General features: G+C 36.3%; 1 protein-coding gene across 4 annotated transcripts in view; it reads right to left on the bottom strand.

Moving 5' to 3' along the window:
• Positions 1–19,518, bottom strand: part of QKI (QKI, KH domain containing, RNA binding) — a 123,960-nt gene extending 104,442 nt beyond the window's left edge. For 3 of the 4 annotated variants that reach the window (XM_009891444.1, XM_009891446.1, XM_009891443.1), the window contains exon 1: positions 19,380–19,518. In XM_009891444.1, coding sequence (XP_009889746.1) covers positions 19,380–19,499 — 120 coding nt within the window. In that variant the 5' untranslated portion in view covers positions 19,500–19,518. The remainder of the gene's footprint in view (positions 1–19,379) is intronic. The other variant, XM_009891442.1, reaches the window with a different exon arrangement.
• Between the last annotated feature and the right edge of the window lie 3,138 nt (positions 19,519–22,656).

The raw sequence follows: 22,656 nt of genomic DNA, 5'->3' as shown, positions 1-22,656 counted from the left end.
TAGGTATTACATAATACAGTTACTGTAGCAGTAATTTTGGTAATATTTTAAGTTCCTTTAAATTAGATATTATTTTTTTTTTAAGCACAACTTCTTAAGTCAATTGCAACCGTACAGATTCCATGGGATCTCCAAAAAGGACAAAGATCTCCAGAAAGTTTTTCAAGCCCCCTAGTGAGCACTCTTTTTGGCAGAGGAGAACATCTGAAATCTCAGCTCTAAGTGCTGGGGTGTTTATGTTGCATGGTATGCATGAGTTAGTCCTCCTCCGTGCTATTTATCCTCTAACTCACCTCATCTAGAAAGTTAGTAAAATGGCATCAGTACAATTCAGACACAGAATAATTAACATTATGTTCAGAATTCAAGTATCTTGAAATGAACATACACATGCTGCACGCCAGTTGGCTGACCAAAACTGAGCACAGTATTTAGCATTTGTTGGCCAGTCAGTAAATAGAGCTTGCCTACATAGAGACTGCACACAGTCTTTTATTAAGAAATATTGATACAGGTTTATCTATATTTTCCAGCAAAGCTTTAATAATAAGACAGTAAAGAATCTGTGATGAACAGTAACACCATATTCTCCCTGTGAGATCAAAAATTGCAGCCTACCCTCCTGGACATTGGCAATACATGCTTTCATGATTTCAAGGATGGATTATCATAATAAACAGTTTGGTCTACCTTAAAAACTGTTTATTTATTACTGTTTCTTACTAGTGAAGTTCTCTGAGTAACATTAAAACAGGTGGTACAATAAATAAGAGCTTTTAGGACTTTTTAATAGTAAAAATCAGGATTTTTTTGGTGTTTAGATTTTTCTTTTTCACTTAAAAAAAAGTAATTCTCCTAGTTACAAGAATCACAAGTATTACATTTTTCAAAGGGTAACCCAGAGCCCTACTCAACTATAAAGTTCTCTTTGCTAGTACCTATATTCCAGCAACATAGCATTATTTAACACATTAAAAAATGCTTCAAATTGGATTCTGGAATATGTCAAAATAAACAGCACACCATGTAATTTCAGGTAGAAAACTGAGGTTGTTTCAATTGGGTGATAAATTTTAATAAATATATTGCTTGCTACAATAAAAACTAAATTGTTTTTACAAAGCAGTACTGTACAGTTAAAGCCCCAAGACAGCACAGCAACATTAAAGAACATAACCACCTTAAAAGAAAAAACATCAACTTATTCCATTTAAAGATGCCACAGTTCTACGAGGTTAGCTTCATTGCTAGAGCTGACTTGCCAATTACCGGATTATTTACATTTGTTTGACTGAGCAGAGTATCAGCCACTGGTGATCATTCAAAAAGCTCTGAATCTTTTTCTGATCACTGCAGTTGTAAACTAGACAGACCAGATTATCTATGTGATGTCAATTAAATATAGTTTTTACTCAGCAGACTGCATCCTAATGCTTAAAATGCTCCTTAAAAAAAAAAAGCCAAAAAATAAAAATGCATTTAAAAGTATAGCTGGGATTTAGAATGAATTACTAAATCCTTTAAATCCACATTATTCACCTCTAATAACCTCTGTGCTGAAGGCTTTGAGAGCTTGTTTAACTGACAAACAGCTTTACAAACCCCATGTAAATACAATGGATCAGATCTACAAAAAGAAAGGGTGAAAAAAATAATCAGGCTAGCTTTCCAGGTCATTTTAATAATGGTAATAGACCTTTCTTTTTTAAAGAAAAAAAAATCCTAGAACACAGATTTTAAAAAAAAAAAAAACTAACACATTGAAGTATACAACTTTTTTCTCCAAATTCTACACTTGCATTTTATAAGAGAACTTGAGTAAATTATCAAGTATTCAGACTAAATACTTGGTGTTTCATTCAGATGTTCAGTTTTTTTAATAAAATGTTATCATGATAGATAGCAATTTATCTAAATAACACAATTTTTAGCACAGAAATTCTAATGGACATGATAGAGGTACCTCAGCAGTAGCTAAGCCTAGTTAATGGAATGCATTACAACTAGACAGAGAACCCAACATAGAGTTTCCTTTGTTATCTGTTTCCAATAGGTTTCCATCAGAACTCGTTATGAAAATGCAGCCATAAGAACTCAGGGTGTAGTAATTCCTGTACATCCAAAAATCAAAGTCTTCAACATCCAAAAATCAAAGTCTTCAAAATAAATTTCTCTTGGTATCTAGTGTACCAACATAATTTTCATCCACACATTTAACCACAAAATATAACAGTCTTCCCAGAAAATCTATTTTCAGCTCCCCTGGGCAGAAGATTCCACCTGATTTTTTTAAACACAGTGTGTATATGTGTTATCAAAGGTGGAAAAGATGAAAAAAAATATTTTTATATGTTAACACAAAGATAGTATCTTTAATCTCAAGGGCACTGTTTTGTCAGATTAGCTGCTAAAGAGCTAACATATTTTGTTCAGAAATTCTTTGGCTAATGTGAAGGTCATACTATCTAACAGCATACAAAAAAATTAACCTACTAGATTTGAAAAAATATCACATCTAACTGATATTCAATTCAGTTTTCTAAAAATTAACTCATGACATTATTAACACCATTAACATTTATGCCAAGACATTTACCATTTAGTTTAAAATTAAGTGATTACTAAGTTTTACTGCCCTAGGATTGTATAAGGATTTTTTTTTTCCTTTTTCTGTAGCAAAATGACACCTCCATTGTATAATTTTGGCATTAGATAATGCAACCTTCAGATGAAAGCTAGAAAGCAATCCAAACAAACCAAAAGGGAGACTAATTTTTTTTTGTGAAAATTAATGATATACTGCCGCCATAGGGACCTTACATTGTATTGTCAAAGAGTCAAGAAATTTTAAAACACTGCAGAAGTTGCACTGCTTGAGTTGCTTTAAATAGAAGCAGCGTAAATCAAATAAATGGACCACAAAGTTTGAGGAAATTAATTTCAGAATAAATCTTAAATTACTAACCTCTAATACAAAATTTAAAAGCTGTGTGCTTCTGGTTTTTTACTGTACAGAATTAATTACTTTGAAAAAAGCTAATATTGTAAACAATCAGCACGTGCATTAGATAGAAGGCATAAAGGCAAGTTTATTAAATTAGCTACAATTTTGCTGATATTTATTCTGCTCTTTTTGTATAATGTGTCACATAGGTAATATTTGCATTGACCTAAAAAACTTGCAGAATTCAAAATGGAGATGAGCAAACAGCTGCTGTGCTAATTCAAAAGGTAACCCGCACTTCATAAATGGTATCATGTACTAAATGCAAGAGAAGATTTTCAAATTACTATATAGCTCCACAGCCACAAATCTCTCTATACAGAGGTATATAAAAAAAATAAATCTGACTAAACACAATAAATCAAATTCCCTGAGGAAAGAAGCTCAAATCTCTAATCTCTTTTACTCAGGCCTGAAAACCATATCTGATGCATCATCATGCTACGTATAGTCCACCTGAACTTTCGCATACCTATTTTAGTACTCCCTGTAGAAAAGATAAACACGTACAAAAACAATAAATGAACGCAAGACCATCTCAAATTGATAGAAAACCACTCTGATAGCACCATTGTAACAAGGAGAAGCTGCTCCTATCAGGGGGGAAAAAAACAGCTCTTAACATTAAGACAAATGAGACTCATCTATCACTGTTGCAGTCTTCTAAAAGCTGCCACTAAGCTCCTGGGCTACACTTCCCTTCTAAAAAGACTCCAACAAACTTTAAGGCAGGGGACATACCAGCTCCTCAGAGGAGGAGATCTGGAACTCCCATATCTCTTCCCACTGTGTCAGATTATGCTACGGCACAAGGAGCCTGTCCTCATTTACTATCAAAAAAATGGCAAAGTCCTCTCCACTAAAGGCTTTTAAGCTGGAGTACAGTTTCACTCTCTTTAGTCCACAGCTTCTCTCATGGAAAGTCTGAGCCCATTCCTTCTCACATGCTAAACCCAGCAGAGGACTGCCTCTAGGGTGCGCCCCCCCCCCCACCGACCCTTATTACAGACATGAAAAGGCTCATTCATTACTAGTTTACCTGTTGAGGAGCCATAAATGAGGTTTTGCTTTTCACTTCTCTTTGAGTCAACTGACAGCTGTAAGCCAGGAGGAACAATCAAGTTCCGGTTTAAGAACTAAACAAGTTCTTGAGAAGATGCAGTAGAAACCTCAATCAACAAGAAGCAGCAAACAATATCAAGAAGGATTAATCTTCCAACTAAGGTGCTGAATGCGTTTCAAGTTTACATTCTAACAGCCTTTACTGCATGCAAAACAACTGGAGGTAGTTATAAGTTACATACCAAATATGAAGCTTTTAAGCAATTAAACACTGATTTTTCCAAACATTAACTTTCATTTTGAAAATGTATCAAATATAAAATAACATTTAAAACACATGATACTTTCCTACATTTCTTATAAAGGGGAGGATTAAGATATATAAACTTCATACCGTTCAAGTGCATTCATGCTTTCATCAATTACAAAAATAAACATTTTTTCTTCTAAATTAAGTATTAAAATGCAAGATACTTAATCAAGTATCAAAACGTTTCCACAGAGTCCCATTAAGGAGCAAGAAAACATCAAAAGAATCTTACCGTAAAATCACCTAACAAACTACCTGAATCAAAAGTAAGTTAATTTTTAAAATAACTTTCTTTGGACAGCAAATGAAGTATTCATGGGGTTTTTTGCAGATTTCCATGGCTTGTTCGGTGCAAAGTTTTAGACTAGTTTTATACAAGTATTTATATAAAATTAAGAGTTTTATGTTACTAACAAAAGCACTCGTTCAAAGTTTGTCCTTCCAAACTCTTTAACCTTCTCTGTCATTAGGGCTGACTGATAAGCCACCAGCTGTTTTTTTCTTCCTCGTGCTACAATGCATTCTCTTCCTTTTTAAGGCTAGTATAGCCAGGCAACAAACAGCAGGACTTAAGCCAGCTGCTAGAATGTCACAAACATATATATTTAGCTCCCATCTCATTTATTGCCATCCCTCAGTGTCAACCATTTAATGTCCCTTTTGCTCCAGTCTACTGACATTCCTCACTGAGCTGACAACACTGCGGGCTGGATCAGCAGCCAGGAGGTACAAGAACACACAACAACAAAGCGGAGACCTTATCAGTTATCAGAGACAAAAGCCATGCCTTGTCAAACATACTCAAGGTGAAAAATATTTTGGCTTTTTTCCCCCTCCCCCCCCCGATTTCTGATCTCACTTTCACTGTTTATAAATTGTGTAATTGTTTATATAAATATTAACTTTAGATCTTCAGTGAAACAGCAATTTGTTCTTTTAGCATGTTTAAACAGCATTATTCTATCTTCACCTAACAGGACAGAAATCCTCCCATTTGTACTATATTAATTTGCACTATTTGCTTCACCTCTGCTTTCTCAGTACTTTTCATACATACTAATGTAAACCGTGCATTAAAGTCACATTTGCTTTCCATTTAAGATTGGTTTAGACATTAACCCTTTTCCTCATGTCTTAAGTTGAAAGAAATTCTTAATGGGGTAGTTTCAATTCCACTTCAAGTAACTATAAAATAATAGCCCTCAAAATGAATTTTATGCTACATGTTCTGTTCATGTAAAAACACTAATCTAATTACTGTCATATTTTGGAAATAATTGGATTTTAAATTGCTTAGAATTATCAACGTAAGTGAGAAGGCTGTAAAGATAGACAAATTAACAATTTCATGGTTTTAAAATAGGAATCTCTGTTATCGTTAGAGGCCCATTTGCAATGATTTAAAGGCCCACAGTACAGTTTGGTAGTTCCCTCCTTTAAGTGGTCATAAAAACCTTTAAACAGTAATTGAAAGATTGTTAACAGAAACTCTTTCAGGAAATCAGATCCCGTGAACAATCTAATAGTAGGCATGCTTAAGTGAGATAGTGAATAATCTGTTTCATCCTATTCACTAAGATGAGGTTTTCAGAACAGTGACAAGACATCAGTTTCAATAACACCAGGAGATGAGTAAAAATTGTTCAATTCCATGCTCTACTTGGGAATCGTGACACATTTATCTAGAGAATTAACAAGTTGTGCTGTGTGTAAATCGGTCTCCAAAACCTAATTGTAGGTTCCAGCAGTGCCCTCTAAGCCTCACAGTTTACATCATTAAACTCATATTCCAATAACAAAGGATCCTCAGGATATACAGTCCAAGAACTAATTTCCATAATAATACCTTTTAATTAGATGTGACTACATGTGACATTACCCAAGGCACTTAAAGTTGGCAATTTTGCTGTAGACTACTTCCAATTTTCAGTAATTAGAAGTGAGAAAGATATGTTTAAATTGAAGCACCATTGCAGATGGTGATACTGTTGTTACAAATACTTTGCAGTAATAGAAATTCTTATACTTATGGGACACCATTCCCTTTTTTAAAATTATCAGAGAAATGTAGTCACTTTCCTCCCCCAAAAAGGAAGTGCTTACTGAGCAGAAACAGGCTTTGAGGTTATACTTAAGTTTACGCAAAGGAGAGCTGCTCAGTAAACACTTCATTTCATCTTATTAGTTACTGGAACTTCAGACAAAGTTCTGCACTCCTTTCAGGCAATAGATTTTATGCTGAATTATTCAGTGTTCTATAATTCTAAGTTCCAAAAATAAATTTATTAGTCACCTTGAAAGGTGGGAGGTAACACAGAAATTACACACTCCCAAATCAGAAGACCTTAAAACTGTATTATATAAATAGTAATTACTATTTTTTTCCTCCACAATTATCACTCTCTTTGACAAGCAAAGTTTAAAAAAAAAAAAAAAAGGTAAAGCAACACACCCAGCAACAGAATGACTAAACTCATGATAAAGATGCATAGTATAGTTTTGTCAATAAAGGTAGGCATTACCAATGACAGCTGTGATGAAAGTTTCCATATTCAAACAAAATATTTGTGCAAAAAAATGCCTCTTATGAAATTTCTGAAGTGAATGAAAACCTAAGGTATTTAACCTTCCTAAACATAAACATGCTTTCCATTCATGTGACTGATTTTAGTTACGTAATTTAGCTGACTACATTGTAATTTATAATTGCAATCAAAATTAGATAATTTTTGCTTTGGTCCTTTACTTTTACACACATTCAAGTATTGGTAACACAACTGCAATCTGATTCATAGAATTAAAGCTTTACAGTAGAAACAAACTCTGATTTATATGAATTGGGGGAGGGGGGGCGGGATCAGAATTTTTACCTAGTTTGAGTCAAATCAACTTCTGAAATACCTATTTATATCTTTAAATATACTGAAAAGGCTCCAAGTATTTCAACAATCAGAACTACAAAAACTCATGACTTAAACAGAGAATGGTAACACTTAGCTATAGGAGCTTTGTACATTGCAATCAATTTCCATGTACCTAGTTTGCACTGCATTAGATTCATTGGGAGTTGATTTACCACACTAGGTCTAGAATTTCATGCCATGAAAATACTGCAACACACCACAGAAAGCAATTTTAAATTGTTTCATCAACACAAAAGCAATCCCCCCTCCCAGAATTTTAGAGCAAGAACCAGTAGGCTAATATAACTGGTAGTTTGCCATTCCACTACAGACTTCAGGTGATATGCTTCAAGCAACTGTAAAAGAAAAAAGACTAGTAGCTTTCAATGTCTAATTGCTATTGTCCAATTATTTCTTCTAAAAAAAAAAAAAAATCAGAAATAGGTTTCTCCATGTTGACCATATTTAAAGCAAAAAATTGAACAATTCCATTCACCTTTGAAAAGGCTGTTACACAAGTGTTCAATATACATCTAAAGCTGCCAGAATCATTGTTTGCAAAATTCAAGCCTAGAATTGCAGGAGAACAGGTCAGAAATGCAGAAGATAGCTCAAATTATAGCCCTCTGAATATTTCCTTTAGTACTTTAAGGTCTAATCCACCTTGTTTGCCGTAAATGAATTCTGTTAAAAGCTGTTACATTACCAAACCTTAACTCTCTACTCTATCTGTAAGAAGGTAATACATAAAACGAGAAATGAGGCAAAATTGAAAATTGCCTGAAACACACTAGAAAGTCCAACTGGTCGGGAGCATTTAAAGGTACAAGTCTCACAACATATACACTATAGAGTTACGTGCTTCAGCCAGCATCAAGCAGCACAGAGCAGCAGTATTACAGCAATAATAGCACCTTTGCATATAAAATCATATTGAATCTATTATCTTAAACATTTACGATTACAACACCACTAAAATAGCAGCATATCACAATTCCTACCTTCAGCCTTCATTTCTAACTAGCTTTTGCCTGTTATCCAAGAGCTTTTAAAATACGGAAACAGACAGACTTTACAACATTTCAACAGCTCTGTGATGATCACCACCACCACAGTCATTGCAACTAAAAAGGAACCACCTCATTGAACCACAGGAAAAAAGGCATCACCATTACCATAAAGTTTTGAGATGTGCTTCAGGTTCATGTGCCAATCTACCTGCCTGTAGTAACACACACAAACACATACATATATATATCTTCTAAGTTATGTTCCGGCCCTATTTATGCTACAAAGCTAGAGTTCTAGGTCTCTCTCTGCCTCTCATTCAGCCTGTCCACCAGCTGACTCCCTAAAGAAACTGAAATCCTTCAGAAAGACTCACAAGCCCTTGTTTACAACTTTCCAGGTCTCAAGGACAACATTTGCACTTGCAGAAGAAGGGGGGTGGGGGTGGGGGGGAGGTGGGAATGGCAAAATATTTGGACTAACTTGAAAAAAAATCTAAAGAGATCAAAGCCCAGAAAATACTATTTTAGTATTTGTGTTGCCTGACAGCAACTTTGCTTTACTTTTAATGCAAGTGACATTCACTTTAAAAACAACAGTAATCAAATGAGTTCAACAATAAAATTCAAACAATTACCTTAAACAATAAAACTGAGAAGTTTATTATGTTAATTTGAATACTATACCCATTATCATCAGTGCTTAAGATACATTAACAAGATAACAAACGGTCATTTCCACTAATCACAATAAACTTAGAACTGCAATAGAGATACTTATTTCATGCAGCATTCACATTTGTAGGCCACTTGTACTTGGCTGGGAAAAAAAATAATCTGAGAAACTGCTGCATATTTAAGTCAACTGTAAATCATAATTCAGTTGACGATCTTTGCAGAGCAAGCAGTTCCTCTATCACTGACAACAAGGCAAAGACCTCAGTGTCCTTTGACACAACAGATCATATGTAACTAAAATGAACTTGAATTTTAGGTCAGTATGTTCTGATTGTTTATAAACCACACAGCTCAAAGATATTGATCAAACTTATGTCAGGACTCTAACAAAACAGAAGTTTCTGAAAAAGCATTAATCAACTGAAGCAACTTAAAATTAAGTGTTGGGTGGATGAATGTAGACCATTAGGACAGGTGCACGACCCTTCCCAGAAGGCAGGGGATACTATGCTATATAAGGTGTAAGAAATCAGGAAAGGAAGGCAAGAGGAGTTGTGACCTGCTGGGCAAGCTACAGGGCAAGAAGGAAATCCACAGGCAGTGGAACTAGGGACTGGTATCCTGGGAAGAATATAAGGACGCTGCCCAGTTGTGTAGGGATGGGGTCAGGAAGGCCAAGGCACAGCTGAAGCTGAACCTGGCAAGGGATGCAAAGAATAGTAAGAAGGGCTTCTACAGGTATGTCAGCCAGAAAAGGAAGGCCAAAGAAAGTGTATCCCCCCCGATCAGCACAACTGGCAAGCTGGTAACAACAGACAAGGAGAAAGCTGAGGTACTCAACAACTTTTTTGCCTCAGTTTTCACCGGCGACCTCTTTCCCCACACCTCTCAAGTGGATGGACCACAAGGCAGGCACTTTCCCGCTCGGGCTTCTACAGGTATGTCAGCCAGAAAAGGAAGGCCAAAGAAAGTGTATCCCCCCCGATCAGCACAACTGGCAAGCTGGTAACAACAGACAAGGAGAAAGCTGAGGTACTCAACAACTTTTTTGCCTCAGTTTTCACCGGCGACCTCTTTCCCCACACCTCTCAAGTGGATGGACCACAAGGCAGGCACTTTCCCGCTCTAAGAAAAGATCAGGTTTGTGACCACCTGAGGAACCTGAACCTACAGAAATCTATGGGACCTGACAAGATGCATCCTGGAGTCCTGAGGGAATTGGCTGATGTAGTTGCCAAGCCACTCTCCATGATATTTGAAGAGTCATGGCAGTCAGGTGAAGTCCCCAGTAACAGGAAAAAGGGAAACCTCGCACCCATTTTTAATAAGGGTAGAAGGGAGGACCGTGGCAACTACTGACCTGTCAGCCTCACCTCTGTGCCTGGAAAGATCATGGAGCAGATCCTCCTAGAAGTTATGCTAAGGCACATGGAGGACAGGGAGGTGACTCGAGACAGCCAGTAGCTTCACCAAGGGCAAGTCCTGCCTAACCAACCTAGTGGCCTCCTATGATAGAGTGACTACATCAGTGGATGAGGGAAAAGCCATGGATTTAGTTTATTTGGACTTCTGTAGGACCTTTGACAGGGTCCCCCACAACATCCTTCTCTCTAAATTGGAGAAGTATGGATTTGATGGGTGGACTGTTTGGTGGATGAGGAACTGGTTTGATGGTCACATCCAGAGGGTAGTGGTCAATGGCTCAATGTCCAGATGGAGACTGGTGACAAGTGGTGTCTCTCAGGGGTCCGTATTGGGACCAGTACTGTCCAATATCTTCATCAATGACACAGACAGTGGAATCAGGTGCACTCTAGGCAAGTTTGCAGATGACACCAAGCTGAGTGGTGCAGTTGGCACACTTGAAGGATGGCATACCATCCAGGAAGGCTTGAGAAGTGGGCTTGTGTGAACCTCATGAGGTTCAACAAGGCCAAGTGCAGGCTCCTGCACCCAGGTCACGGCAACCGCCAGTATAAATACAGTCTAGGGTATGAAGAGACTGAGAGTAGCCCTGCTGAGAAGGACCTGGGGGGTACAGATGGATGAAAAGCTGGACATGAGCCAACTATGTGCGCTCGCAGCCCAGAAATCCAACTGTACCCTGGGCTGCATGAAAAGAAGCATGGCCAGCACGTTAAGGAAGGTGATTCTGCTCCTCTACTCTGCTCTGGTGAGACCCCACCTGGAGTACTGCGTCCAGCTCTGAAACCCTCAGCACAGGAAAGACATGGACCTGTTGGAGCAGGTCCAGAGAAAGGCCACAAAAATGATCAGGGGGCTGGAGCACTTTCCCTATGAGGACAGGCTAACAGAGTTGGGGTTGTTCAGCCTGGAGAGGAGAAGGCTCCAAGGAGATCTTATTGTGGCCTTCCAGTACTTAAAGTGGGCTTGTATGAAAGACGGGGACAAAATTTTTAGCAGGGCCTGCTGCGATAGGACAAGAGGTAATGGCTTTATACTAAATGAGGGAAGATTTGGACTAGATAAAAGGAAGATTTTTTTTATTTTTTTTTTTTTTTACAATGAGGGTGGTGAAACACTGACACAGGTTGCCAAGAGAAGTGGTAGATGGCCCATCCCTGGAAACATTCAAGGTCAGGTTGGAGGGGGCTCTGAAAAACCTGATCTAGTAGAAGATGTCCCTGCTCATTGCAGGGGAGGTTGGGCTAGCTGACCTTTAAAGGCACCTTTCCAACCCAAACTGTTCTATGTTTCTGTAAGAGACAACTAAAATGCGGGGAAGTAAGGTGTAAAAAGGAACTGGCTGCTCATCAACCAGCATTATTTTTCTAAAAATACTGAGTGTATACAAAAGAAAAACAATGCACACATTTTCAAAGAAGTATAGCAAATTTCAAAAGGAATCAGTGCTTTCACATAACTTAACTATTTTACACTGCACTTAACAAGAAACAGAAAAGAAACATACAAAAGCTTAGAGCTGTGAATTAATATTATGCCAAAGTAACTGAAACAACTGTGTCCAACTGCTGCTGTTGCCAGCTTTAAAAAACAGCAGAGACTAATTGAATAAATCGAGTAGATCCATACAACAGTGGATGAATACCTATTAGCTACACAATCTCAGAATCTCCTACACAGAGATATTTATTGAGGTAGCATTTGTGCTTTATTCTAAATTCAACAATCAAAACAAAAGCAGGTAAACAACAGTTCCTAAGCTGTGAAACAAAACACTGAAAAAGAAAGAAAATATCTAAACAGAAAGTTTACTCAACAAGCTGGTATTTGTGTAAAATCTTACTCTCAACAAGTTGAATCAATGACACGCAAATGCAGAGAACAACAATCACGTTATTTTGAATTATTATCAAATTCAAATCAGAAGTGAATGCTATAAATGCAACATTACAGTGAAGACTTTTCCTTGACAAGTGATACACACTTTAAAACGCGTTAATGAGCTAACTTCAGAAACAGCAGAACCTAAAAACAACACCTCTTTAAAACAGTAGTCCATGTTCTTAAAGGACAACTTTTACTTCTTTTTTTTTTTTTTAATTAACATGCACTCCCAACACTTGTGGGCAGACTTATTCTAGTAATAAACAGCAGACCTTTTAGTATTGAGGACATGTAAGCTGATTTTTACCTGAGTGTATAATTTAGGAGAGATACAAGAAAACATCAGTCTGATATTTTGACTGGTACTCAAAACTAGTTTTAATAGCAATTCAGGATAGGGCTCAGTGCCTTCTTATCCCAGAGAAACGCAGAGTAAAAATAATTAGTGAAGATCTGCATTTCACTGATGTGATGTTTTCACCTGTATGAAGTTACAGAACTAATGCTGTCCTCTGACAAGAAAGTACTGAATTACTTTTGCAAGGGCAACTCCATAAAAAAGCTGGGTGTAGGAACAGTGATACCTAAACCACAGAGCTACTAAAAAGGAAGAAATATCTAATATGCCTGTCAAAATGTTCTTATTAAGAGCACTTAATAATCTGAATTAATTTAATAATCTAAAATGCCTGTCAAAAACTGACCACCAGATATGGGGCAGCAGGGGGCAGGGAGGAGAGAAAAGGAAGCTAGCATGGTATACCAGGTTAAGTTTCTGGGCAAAGTACAGCAGCTCAGTGTCATAGGTCTCCTTTGTCAACTAACCAGAGGAAACAAAAAAAAAACCAAACAACTTTAAATCTCAGGAAAGGGTTTTTCCTCTATGTATTTGCTACCTCTCTAAAACATTGTACTTCTCAACTACAAACCCTATCCTTCAGGAGTCAACTTTGAGCATTCTGAAGAAAAGGTAAGATCTGTTCTTGATTTTGAATAACTGGGTGTACCTACAAGGGATTCTGATGACTAAGTAGTAATTTGTCAGTCCACATATGTATTTTAAACACAGCTCTACCTTGCTCTTTTAAGTATGGTTTTAGTCCTTACAGATGTATTTCCATGTTTACTGCAGTCCCCAATCCTAGCTAAAGTACACAGAATGTTAATAGAAATAGAAAACTACCAGTAAGTTCAGCAGGTGTATCCAAGCATACCTGACCTATTCACAACAGCGAGCAAAAGTATCATGCTGAAGCACTTCCTCCTCTCTGTACAAAACCCTTCTTTACTACGATAAACACTTGAAAGAACAGATTGAACAAAAAAAACCCAATTAAAAACAAAACCAATATTCCACAAATCTCTCTGCCCTACAACTGCTCCTTTCACTACTAGTATTTGCACGTAACCCTTGGGTACTTAGTCTTGCAAGAGCTACTACACAAAGCAGAAGTTCGGAGGGAAAACAGTTCAGCAAAAGGAAGCACAGACAAACTGACACAACAGAGTTGTAGTATACGATCGACTGAAACCATGCCCCCAAATATTTTTGTAGTCCATGAACTTAGGAAATTTATGCACATAAAATGCAGAATTCTAAAACAATAGAGGGTATTAAGAAGATAGCTCTGACCAAATAAATTGCCCATTGAAAGCCTAACTCTGCAGAGACAATAACAATTGAGAGATGAGCCAAAATGAAAGGCACTGTGCAAGGAAAACCAAGCACGATAGTTGTTGATTACTAGGTGATAACTTGCTCTTCATAAAGTCCAGTTGGATACATCCTTTGCAACCTCAAATTTTGTAATTGCCTAAATTAGCCACTTTCAGTAATATTAATTTATTCTAAAATTTTAGATATTTCATTCACAGAAAAACAACAGGCATCTACAAACTGATTAGACTAATTTTCTAGCCTTTTCTCCTTCAGCACTTAGCTTCCACTCCTCTTCATCCATGGTGTACAGAAGATGCTCAAATGTCTAGCACGAGCTGTTAATGTCAGATTAGAGGACTCGTACTCTTAGGAGTATGACCTGTATAGTGACTTAACAAGAAAAATAATACACTACTTTCTACTAAAAGCATCATACACATGCTGGACATCACTAAAATTTTAATCCTATGATGTTAATTTGAAGAAGTTACTAATACAAACATCACCATAACAAACTGCTGTTGTGACAAATATGTTCAATTTGCGTATCAGAGCCAGATGCAACTCATTTCTGCTCCCAGATTTCTGAATTCACTTTCGAAAATATTCAGAGAAACATTGTCCCTAGCCAAAGCAAATGCTATTTACTTAGTCTTTACTTGTCTTACCTTCACCTTACCTTCCTTTTTTTTATTTACACACACAAAGTATCTGCAAATAGTTAGAGCAAAATTTGAAAGTAAGAATGAAATGGGAATAAAAATATCAGCAGATAAATAACTAGATAATCACCTAACTTAATTGTACTCAATGCTCAAAGAGTTAAATGGGGAAGAAGTAACTCTCCCAAGGATGAGATATGGACCAAGCTCACCAGTACTGCTGAGCCTGCAAGACTACAATCAGAAACTAAAGGACAGGGTTTTTATCTCAAATATATTCTAGACTGTCTTCCATCCTTTTGCCTCCGAGGACAAACACGCTCTGGAGATTTGGAAAGCTTTTTTCTGAATGAAATTATGACAGTATATGTCATCTTTCAGCAAGGTACTACCCAAAAAAAAAAAAGTTAACTTTTTGCTCCCACTACTTCTACTAGAATGTTTTTCCAAATATCTCATTCAGACTGGAAATCATTAATCAAACTATTTTAGTTCTTTCATATACATTTTAACTTGTATCAGCAGTTAACCTTTTGCTGAGTCTTCTTTCAGCCCTCTTGGTACTCTGTAGTCCAAATTTATTCACAGATACCCGTTACATTCTCTCTTTCCTTCCTATTGCAAGGGTAAACAAGGCCAGCTCTTTTAGCCGCCTTCCCTGTTTACCACTAGGGAATGAAGAGCTTAAGTAAAAGAATCAGAACAATAAATAAAGATGATGTTATCATTTTCCTAATCCATATTAGGGATGCTATTAAACTCTGATATTACCAAATTGAAAAAGGATTTAAACGTTTTGTCAGTAAGTTCCCCATAGTAAAATGAATCCCTGTGTTCATCGTTCTGTTGTACTAATTAAACAGTTTTAACTAAAATGGTCAGAAAGTACGCACAAGCTGTTTATCACTGCTGGCCTTTGAGCTTCAGTATACTCAAAGGACATGCTACTTTAGATGCGATAATTACCGAGTTCTTACATTTTCACTGAAGAGGCACAGAAGAGCTCCAACAGAGAATTTCACATTAATCAGAGCTAACAGGGTACTTATTAATAATAAAGCCATGATTATAATAGAAAAACATTTATTCAGTCCAACATTTGTAGGTACTAATTCCAAAAACTGTTTAAATTGATATCAGACAAAGTTTAGTCTCAGCTCTTTAGGGAAACTCAAGAAAATTAATCATTTATCTGAAGCATAAGAAATGCTAAAGACAATTAACTATTCACCCACAAACAATAGCATATTCTCTATTCTTCTGCTTCCTACTAGCTCAGTAATTTTATTGACATCTTTTCTTTCTTTCTTTTTTTTTTTTTTTTTAAACTCTGATGGAAGATATTTCTCCATGAATTGGAAATGCCTTTAAACCGTCATACCGAGTCTTAAATGAGAACACAAAGATTTAACTGTATAGAAAACACATTTTTAACCGAAGGGCAAATTACGGACAACTAATGGAATTTAATCTTCTGCGTGCTTTCTGCACAATTTCTCAAGTTTCAGGAGCACATAAATGCTTCAGAAAAGCTAAGTAGTTAAAATTTCAGTTTTAAGACTAAAATGCCTATAAAAATCTAACACATTCCAAGAAAATAATATATACAAACATACACAACTGCACTACTGTAGCTTGCAATGGAAAAACAATGAGCCAGAAAGCAGACCACCCCAACAGTTATGCAATTTATCACATTGTGATTACATCATGGAAAAATGCTCCTTACTAATACAACATACCAGAGAAAATTAGTTATCCTTTAGGAAGATGTTTTACACATCTTCTACTTACTAGTACAGAAGTAGAAATGCAGATTCTACACAATCTATAGACCATTTCTGACAATGAATTTTTTTGAAAGTTGAACCTTGCATCAGCTATGGTCTTAGAATTAAAATCAGAATTAAAATACTCAGTATGCACTCCTACAAAAACCTGAATTATTAAGAGACTATAGGGGATTTTATGTATTTATTTTAGCTTTGTAATTCAATTTTACATATTCTTTCTTCTGTGTAGGTACTCAAATTACAGTCAAACAGTAATATCAAAATGATGTAGGTTATGAAAATTTACTGTTTCATCTTTTATACATGTATGTATGTTTATATACACAGATATAAACTATAAGTTTGTTTAAACTTATGGCAGACCATTATTGTTTATGCCCCACAATTTATTTTGGATTCTGTGCACAAAATGGCACTACAATGCTATTCACTATTCACTACAGCCAACTAATCTATATGCTTAAAATTATACGTCAAAAATATTTACCAGAATAGAAGTTTATTAGAACATCATAAAGGTTTTTCAATTTTTTTGCTGTTATCTACATCAGAAAACAGTTTCTGGTCACTCTTCTCTGAATAATTTTTAAGTTTATCCATCTTCATGTCTTTGTAAGGTATACAAGTTTGTCAGTTGGAAGAGAATGATGGCAATAGAAAGAACTGACTGACTGACTTATCTGACAAGCTCACTCTGACAGTCCGCACAGCATGTCTTCCCTGTATCTGATAACAATTAAATCAATTGCTAGATAGGAGTAAGAAGTTTCATGGAACACTGTGTGATTACACTGAAATTAGCTTTACAGGTGAAATTAATCTTTACAAGTGAATTTTACAGGTTTTTTTCATGGTAAGTTGGAATCACTGTACTCCAGACATTCTAAATGCTGTATTAGCCTCAATGCAAAGCAGGTTATTTAATTTCTAACTTGCAGAAATATGTAATGGTATATTCTAGTTGCTCAACTAATTATTGAGGCTGTGCAGACCCCGTTCTGAGAAGCTAAGAACAAATACAGACAACACACAGACAGGCAGGAGGACATAGAGAATGTTGTGCTTTGGTCCCCAATTAAGTTTGAACTGTCACGTACCACCAGAGTGATAGAAGCTGAAGATTTTCTAGCAAATATCACACATCTCAGAAGAACCAACTACCTTGTTATTCCAGGTCACATGGATACAAATCACAAGAATCTCCAACTTCTGAATCTGTAAGCGTTTGTTAAAATAAACTAGTGACCACTACAAGACCATTCCTCTGGAGGCACACAAAGGGCTAGCAGTAGCTAGAGAAATTGTACACCCAAAGTTACACAAGTGCTTTGACAGTAACTAGAGACAAACTCATTCCTCCTTATTTACATTATATTTGATAATTAACTGGCACTGAAGAAGCTAAGCTACTACACCCTTGATTTCTAGAAGAAAACCTTAATAATAATTATAGGAAATCCAACCCCTTTTTCTTCCTCCTATCTCATGGATTGTGGTACAGCAGGCATCAAGTTCTGTAAAAACTACAAACAATAATTAAAGAAACACTTTGCAAAGGATACATTGTCGGAGTGATAAAACCAAGATTTCACTAACTAAGCTATGTTTTAAAAAGCCAATAAGCAATATAAATCTAAGATATATACAGATATTAAAGTACAGAACTACTTACATTGCTTTACAGAACAGTTGCATAGCACAGTTCCACTAAATAATCCGTAACTCCAAGGATTTTCAAAAGATTAACTGTTTGCAGTGTGGGGACATGTATGCATGTACCTATGTGTACATATGTGTATATAGACATGCACATGCATATATTTAATTTGGGAGAAAAACAGAAGTGAAGGGGAGAGAGATGTGCTTACTGCCAACGCAAATTCTTTGAACGCTTTTCCCAACACAGGTATTTTAACCCAAAAGCAACAAAACAACTGTGAAAACGGAAAAGGTAGAAGAGCAAATTGCATAAATATTCTGGTCTGAATAACGACTTGCACTTAATTTTCTTAATGGAGTCTGGCACAATGAGATTTTATCTTGAGGCCTGTGCTTTCTAAGCAGCATTAAAATAATAAAGCTCAATTTGCAGACCTTAATCTAACTAATGATACAAAGAAAAGTCACAGAAATACACAAGTGTTAGTCTCAGTTTTTTGATGTTCCATACTCTCTTCCACTTCATACCACTTCAATGTGCAAATGCCTCACTTGGACCCCGCATTCCTCCACTGCAACTGGACCTCTAAATTCTATTAGGGAGGAACAACACAATTTCTTATTTTGTCAGTGACCAACAAAAATGACTGGGGTAGATTTTGACAGGACTATTTTTCCCTGAGTTGTTTTAAGATACCATTCAGACTACAGGAGTTCTAAATACTTCTAGGTAAATTAAACCATTCTCCCTCAAAAAGGTAGGTGTACAATAGAACAGAACACCCAATGGAGAACGTAACATTGGCATGCAAGGACCTCTGCTTAAGGGGGAACATGGGGGGGGAAAAAAAAAAAAAAAAGAAAAAAATCAATCCCAAGATAAAGACATTTCTATATGCAACAGAACTAGTTACACACATATGGGACAAACAGTAACTGAGATTAAGTATAGTCTCTAAAAGGTCTCTAAAGGGTCTCTAAGGGTTCTCCAACTGACTTTTGGAGATACACTAAGACGAAAAAACACTGTCCCAAGAACTACTTCCCTCATAAAACACAGTGTCCCAGGACTGACAGGACTGAATGAACAAAATGATTCAGATCTTAGATCTACAGCTTTATAATCCATACTAGTTTGGTATTTAACACAACCTTCTTCCACTCACACTCACTACAAATCAAGCCACCAAGTGGAACATATACTACTTCCCTAAGAAGTATCTTTGTCAAAAGCAGTTCAGTATGATCCAAGGGCAGCATCACATGAAATTTACACTTAAAGATGACCACAAGGATCAAAAAATAATTTAGGGACTAAAAAGATATACTTACATCTGGATATTCTTTTACAGGCACATATAGTTTCTCTTGTAACTGTACAATAGGTCCCACAGCATCTGGTAATTCTGCACTTCTCTTCTCCGTACTACCATTTAATGTGTCGTTATACATGTCTTTCCGTACTCTGCTAATTTCTGTGGGGGGAAAAACGTATTATTAGGTATTAAATACAGTAACAGATTATAATCTAGCATGACAGTCTTCTCTTTCTAATCTTTCCCAAATCTTAATGCCATTTTCTTCCTCTCTTCATGAGCATTATGGTAACTTGAAAAGAAAACCTAGTCTAGTTTTGTTTAGGTTTTTACGTTTGTTTGGGTTTGTTTTGTTGTGGTTTTTTTTTTTAAATTGCAGCATCCATCTTAAATGTTTTCTTCATGTCTGTAAATTTGCTGCCTACTCATCCTGTTTATGGAATTCAGCTACTGAAGTAAAAATTATGTGCAGCTCCTTAGAACACTTACAAGACTGTTCACATCATTTAAAAGGTCTATAAATACAATTCCCATACATATTTTGTATAATAAAGCATCTACAAAGCAAAAAAATTAGAATTCCGTACCTAACATAAAAACTACAAAAACATATCTATCTATACAGTACTATTTACTGGTTATGAGATTAACTATAGCATTTGGAAATGAACTGCTGCATCTTTCAGCAGTAAGAAATCTGACAATTCAAGCGTGCAGTTACTGAGCACATGGTGTGACAAGAAAGCAATAAATATTATTCTACTAACTACCCCCAGTGAGGTAATGAAAAAATGAAGACAAGTACGGTACCAGAGACCTGGGCAACCTCTATACATGCCCAAAATTCCTACTACTTCATTGCAAAGTAATGAAAAACTCCTTGACAGCATCAGGGAACATCACAAGTGGGCTTATAAGTACTGTTTCTACGATTTAAACCTGTAGTGCCCACACCTTGAGGCATTTACTTGCAAGATGTAGTTGAGCAGTTATAAACAAGGTAGTTAAAAATGGATAATGTGATTCAAATCCAGGGTAGTTTCACTAAACTGTAACAATCTGAGAATGGACACAAAGCTTTCTCTTATTAACCAAAAAATGTATTTAACAAGAGCTTCCATTTCATTTCTAGAACTGTAAACTGGTATTTGAATTGCTGCTATAAGAATAAAACCCCCCACATTTCGTAACTTACAGAACCCCAACTAGTATAAGATTTTCGCAGTGAGTTTATTCCAGTATCACTAAAGAATTACTTGAAATGAATGTATTAATCAAGTTCCGAACTGAAAAATAACATTTAAACAGGCATTGTTCCCAAAGCTTTAAGACTTATGACAGTGTCGGCTGTAAAGCAGAAACAGACTTCAATAATTCCAGCCTTTTACTTTGTCACAACTGCTTTCAAAATCTTCAGAATTAAAATGAAACTAAAACCAGAAATTTTATGTTTTCATCTGACCACAGGAAGCCACAGAAAGGAGAAGTCACTTGAAACTCTAGCAGCAGACAAGAGATTAATATAACCTCTGTTTCATAATCAATTTCTTCTCTGGCAAATGATTTATAGCTGAGATTTCACCACCTGAAAAGCTAGGGAGGAGGAGGAGAGCATCAGAAACGATGAAATCTCTGAAACGCAGCAGACCTAATTTTCAACCAAGTTAGTCTGAATTAATTCTAACAAACTTACTCTGCATATTCAATAAGTTCTTTCTCCACTGGAAACTGACATACTCAATTGTGTATAATATATAATGATTTGGTGGTTAACACCTGTTTAGAATGGAGAACACAAATTTCGTCATCATATAATCATAGCTCAAGGAAGAAATTCACAGCTGCTGCTACACTGACAATTTTGGCAACAGGCACAAAATCCTCAGAACTACAAGAAGTATTTATACTGGCTTCAGTATATAAAGAAATTCTTTAGCACATCGCTTTGAACAAATATTATTATCTTTTGGCAGACGTTGTTTCCTTTTCATTCTCTTCAGATTTTCCATTAATGTACACTACACTGAAACAAGCTAGGCAGTCTGCCGAAGTACTGAAGCATAAGTAGCAACACGGTCATTTTTATTTGTATTTGGCAGCTATAGAGTAGTTGCACTGAAAATTTCATTTTAAATTGTATCTTTCATGTAGAATATAATCACTAACATTAGATATCCTAGTTTTCACAGAAGAGGAAGAACACTTATTTTAATCTTTCCCTTGCAAATATTCGTATGTCACATTCATGACACTGTAGAGCCAAGCATTGCGAACACACATAGATAGTAGTCCTCAAGTGAGCTTATCACACTACTGAATTCTGGCTTGTGTGAAACCTAAGCCATCACTCCCCAAACGTTACCTAGAATGAAGACACCTACCAACTCAAGATTTTCTACTTCATTACAGGACCAGACACCTGAAATTTAGTTTTCTTTGCATACATAGGTTATCATCTCCTCTCTCTACATTCAAGCCATTGGTAACAGTGACAAACATCAGGACAGGGACAGTCAGTTACATCAACTCAGCATTACCATTGGCTTCTCAATTGCTACTGTTTCTTCTGCTTCTTGGCATTTTATCATCTCTCTTGCCTTAGATACTTTCATTAAAATCTCAGCAGAAGCATTCAGAAGCAATAGGTGAAATGACAAGCATGTATTCCCAATTCTCCTTTAACTGCTGATCATGTCTCCAAATTCCCTTTCCGTATAGTACACTGTCTAGTAGCCTCTCTTTTCACTTATGTTGTATTTGGCAGAACTGAAGGACTACTGCTTAAATTATAAAATAATTAGATCAAATCTCCAGTTCACCAATTCTCTCTCACTTTTAACTCTGGATAGAACACAACCTATCTTCCTTCCCAACTTGTTAGCCCAGCCAGCCAGAAGCATTCTCTCAAATAAATAACTTCCAAGAGCTGTGTATCTGCTTAATGTGAATCCTGGGTTTTTCCAGATTCTGCTGAATCTTTTTACGCATCTTCAAGATCTTTTTTTTTCTTTTATGACTAACAGCAGTTTTGTCAGATACCTACCTCATGTTTAATCACACCTCGTGTCTCAGCAAAAGTCCATACAAAAGTATGAATTTTGATCACATCTTTCCTTTTACCATCTCTATTAAACCAAATTCAAGGTTCCAGTATCTTGCAACTTTGCCACTCACTGAAGCAGTTACGTGTATCTATAGAACTATCTGCTACTGTATTTCCAGCACCTCCCAAGAGTTTAACAGAGAAGTGCAGTAAGATTCCAGAAAGCCTCAGCAGCCACGTGTTAGAACAG

This window comes from Charadrius vociferus, unplaced genomic scaffold (genome assembly GCF_000708025.1).
Source record: "Charadrius vociferus isolate BGI_N301 unplaced genomic scaffold, ASM70802v2 scaffold68, whole genome shotgun sequence".
Classification (NCBI taxonomy): Eukaryota; Metazoa; Chordata; class Aves; order Charadriiformes; family Charadriidae; genus Charadrius; species Charadrius vociferus.
The sequence above is the reverse complement of the archived record's forward strand: the minus strand, read 5'-3'. Positions and strand labels throughout refer to the sequence as shown.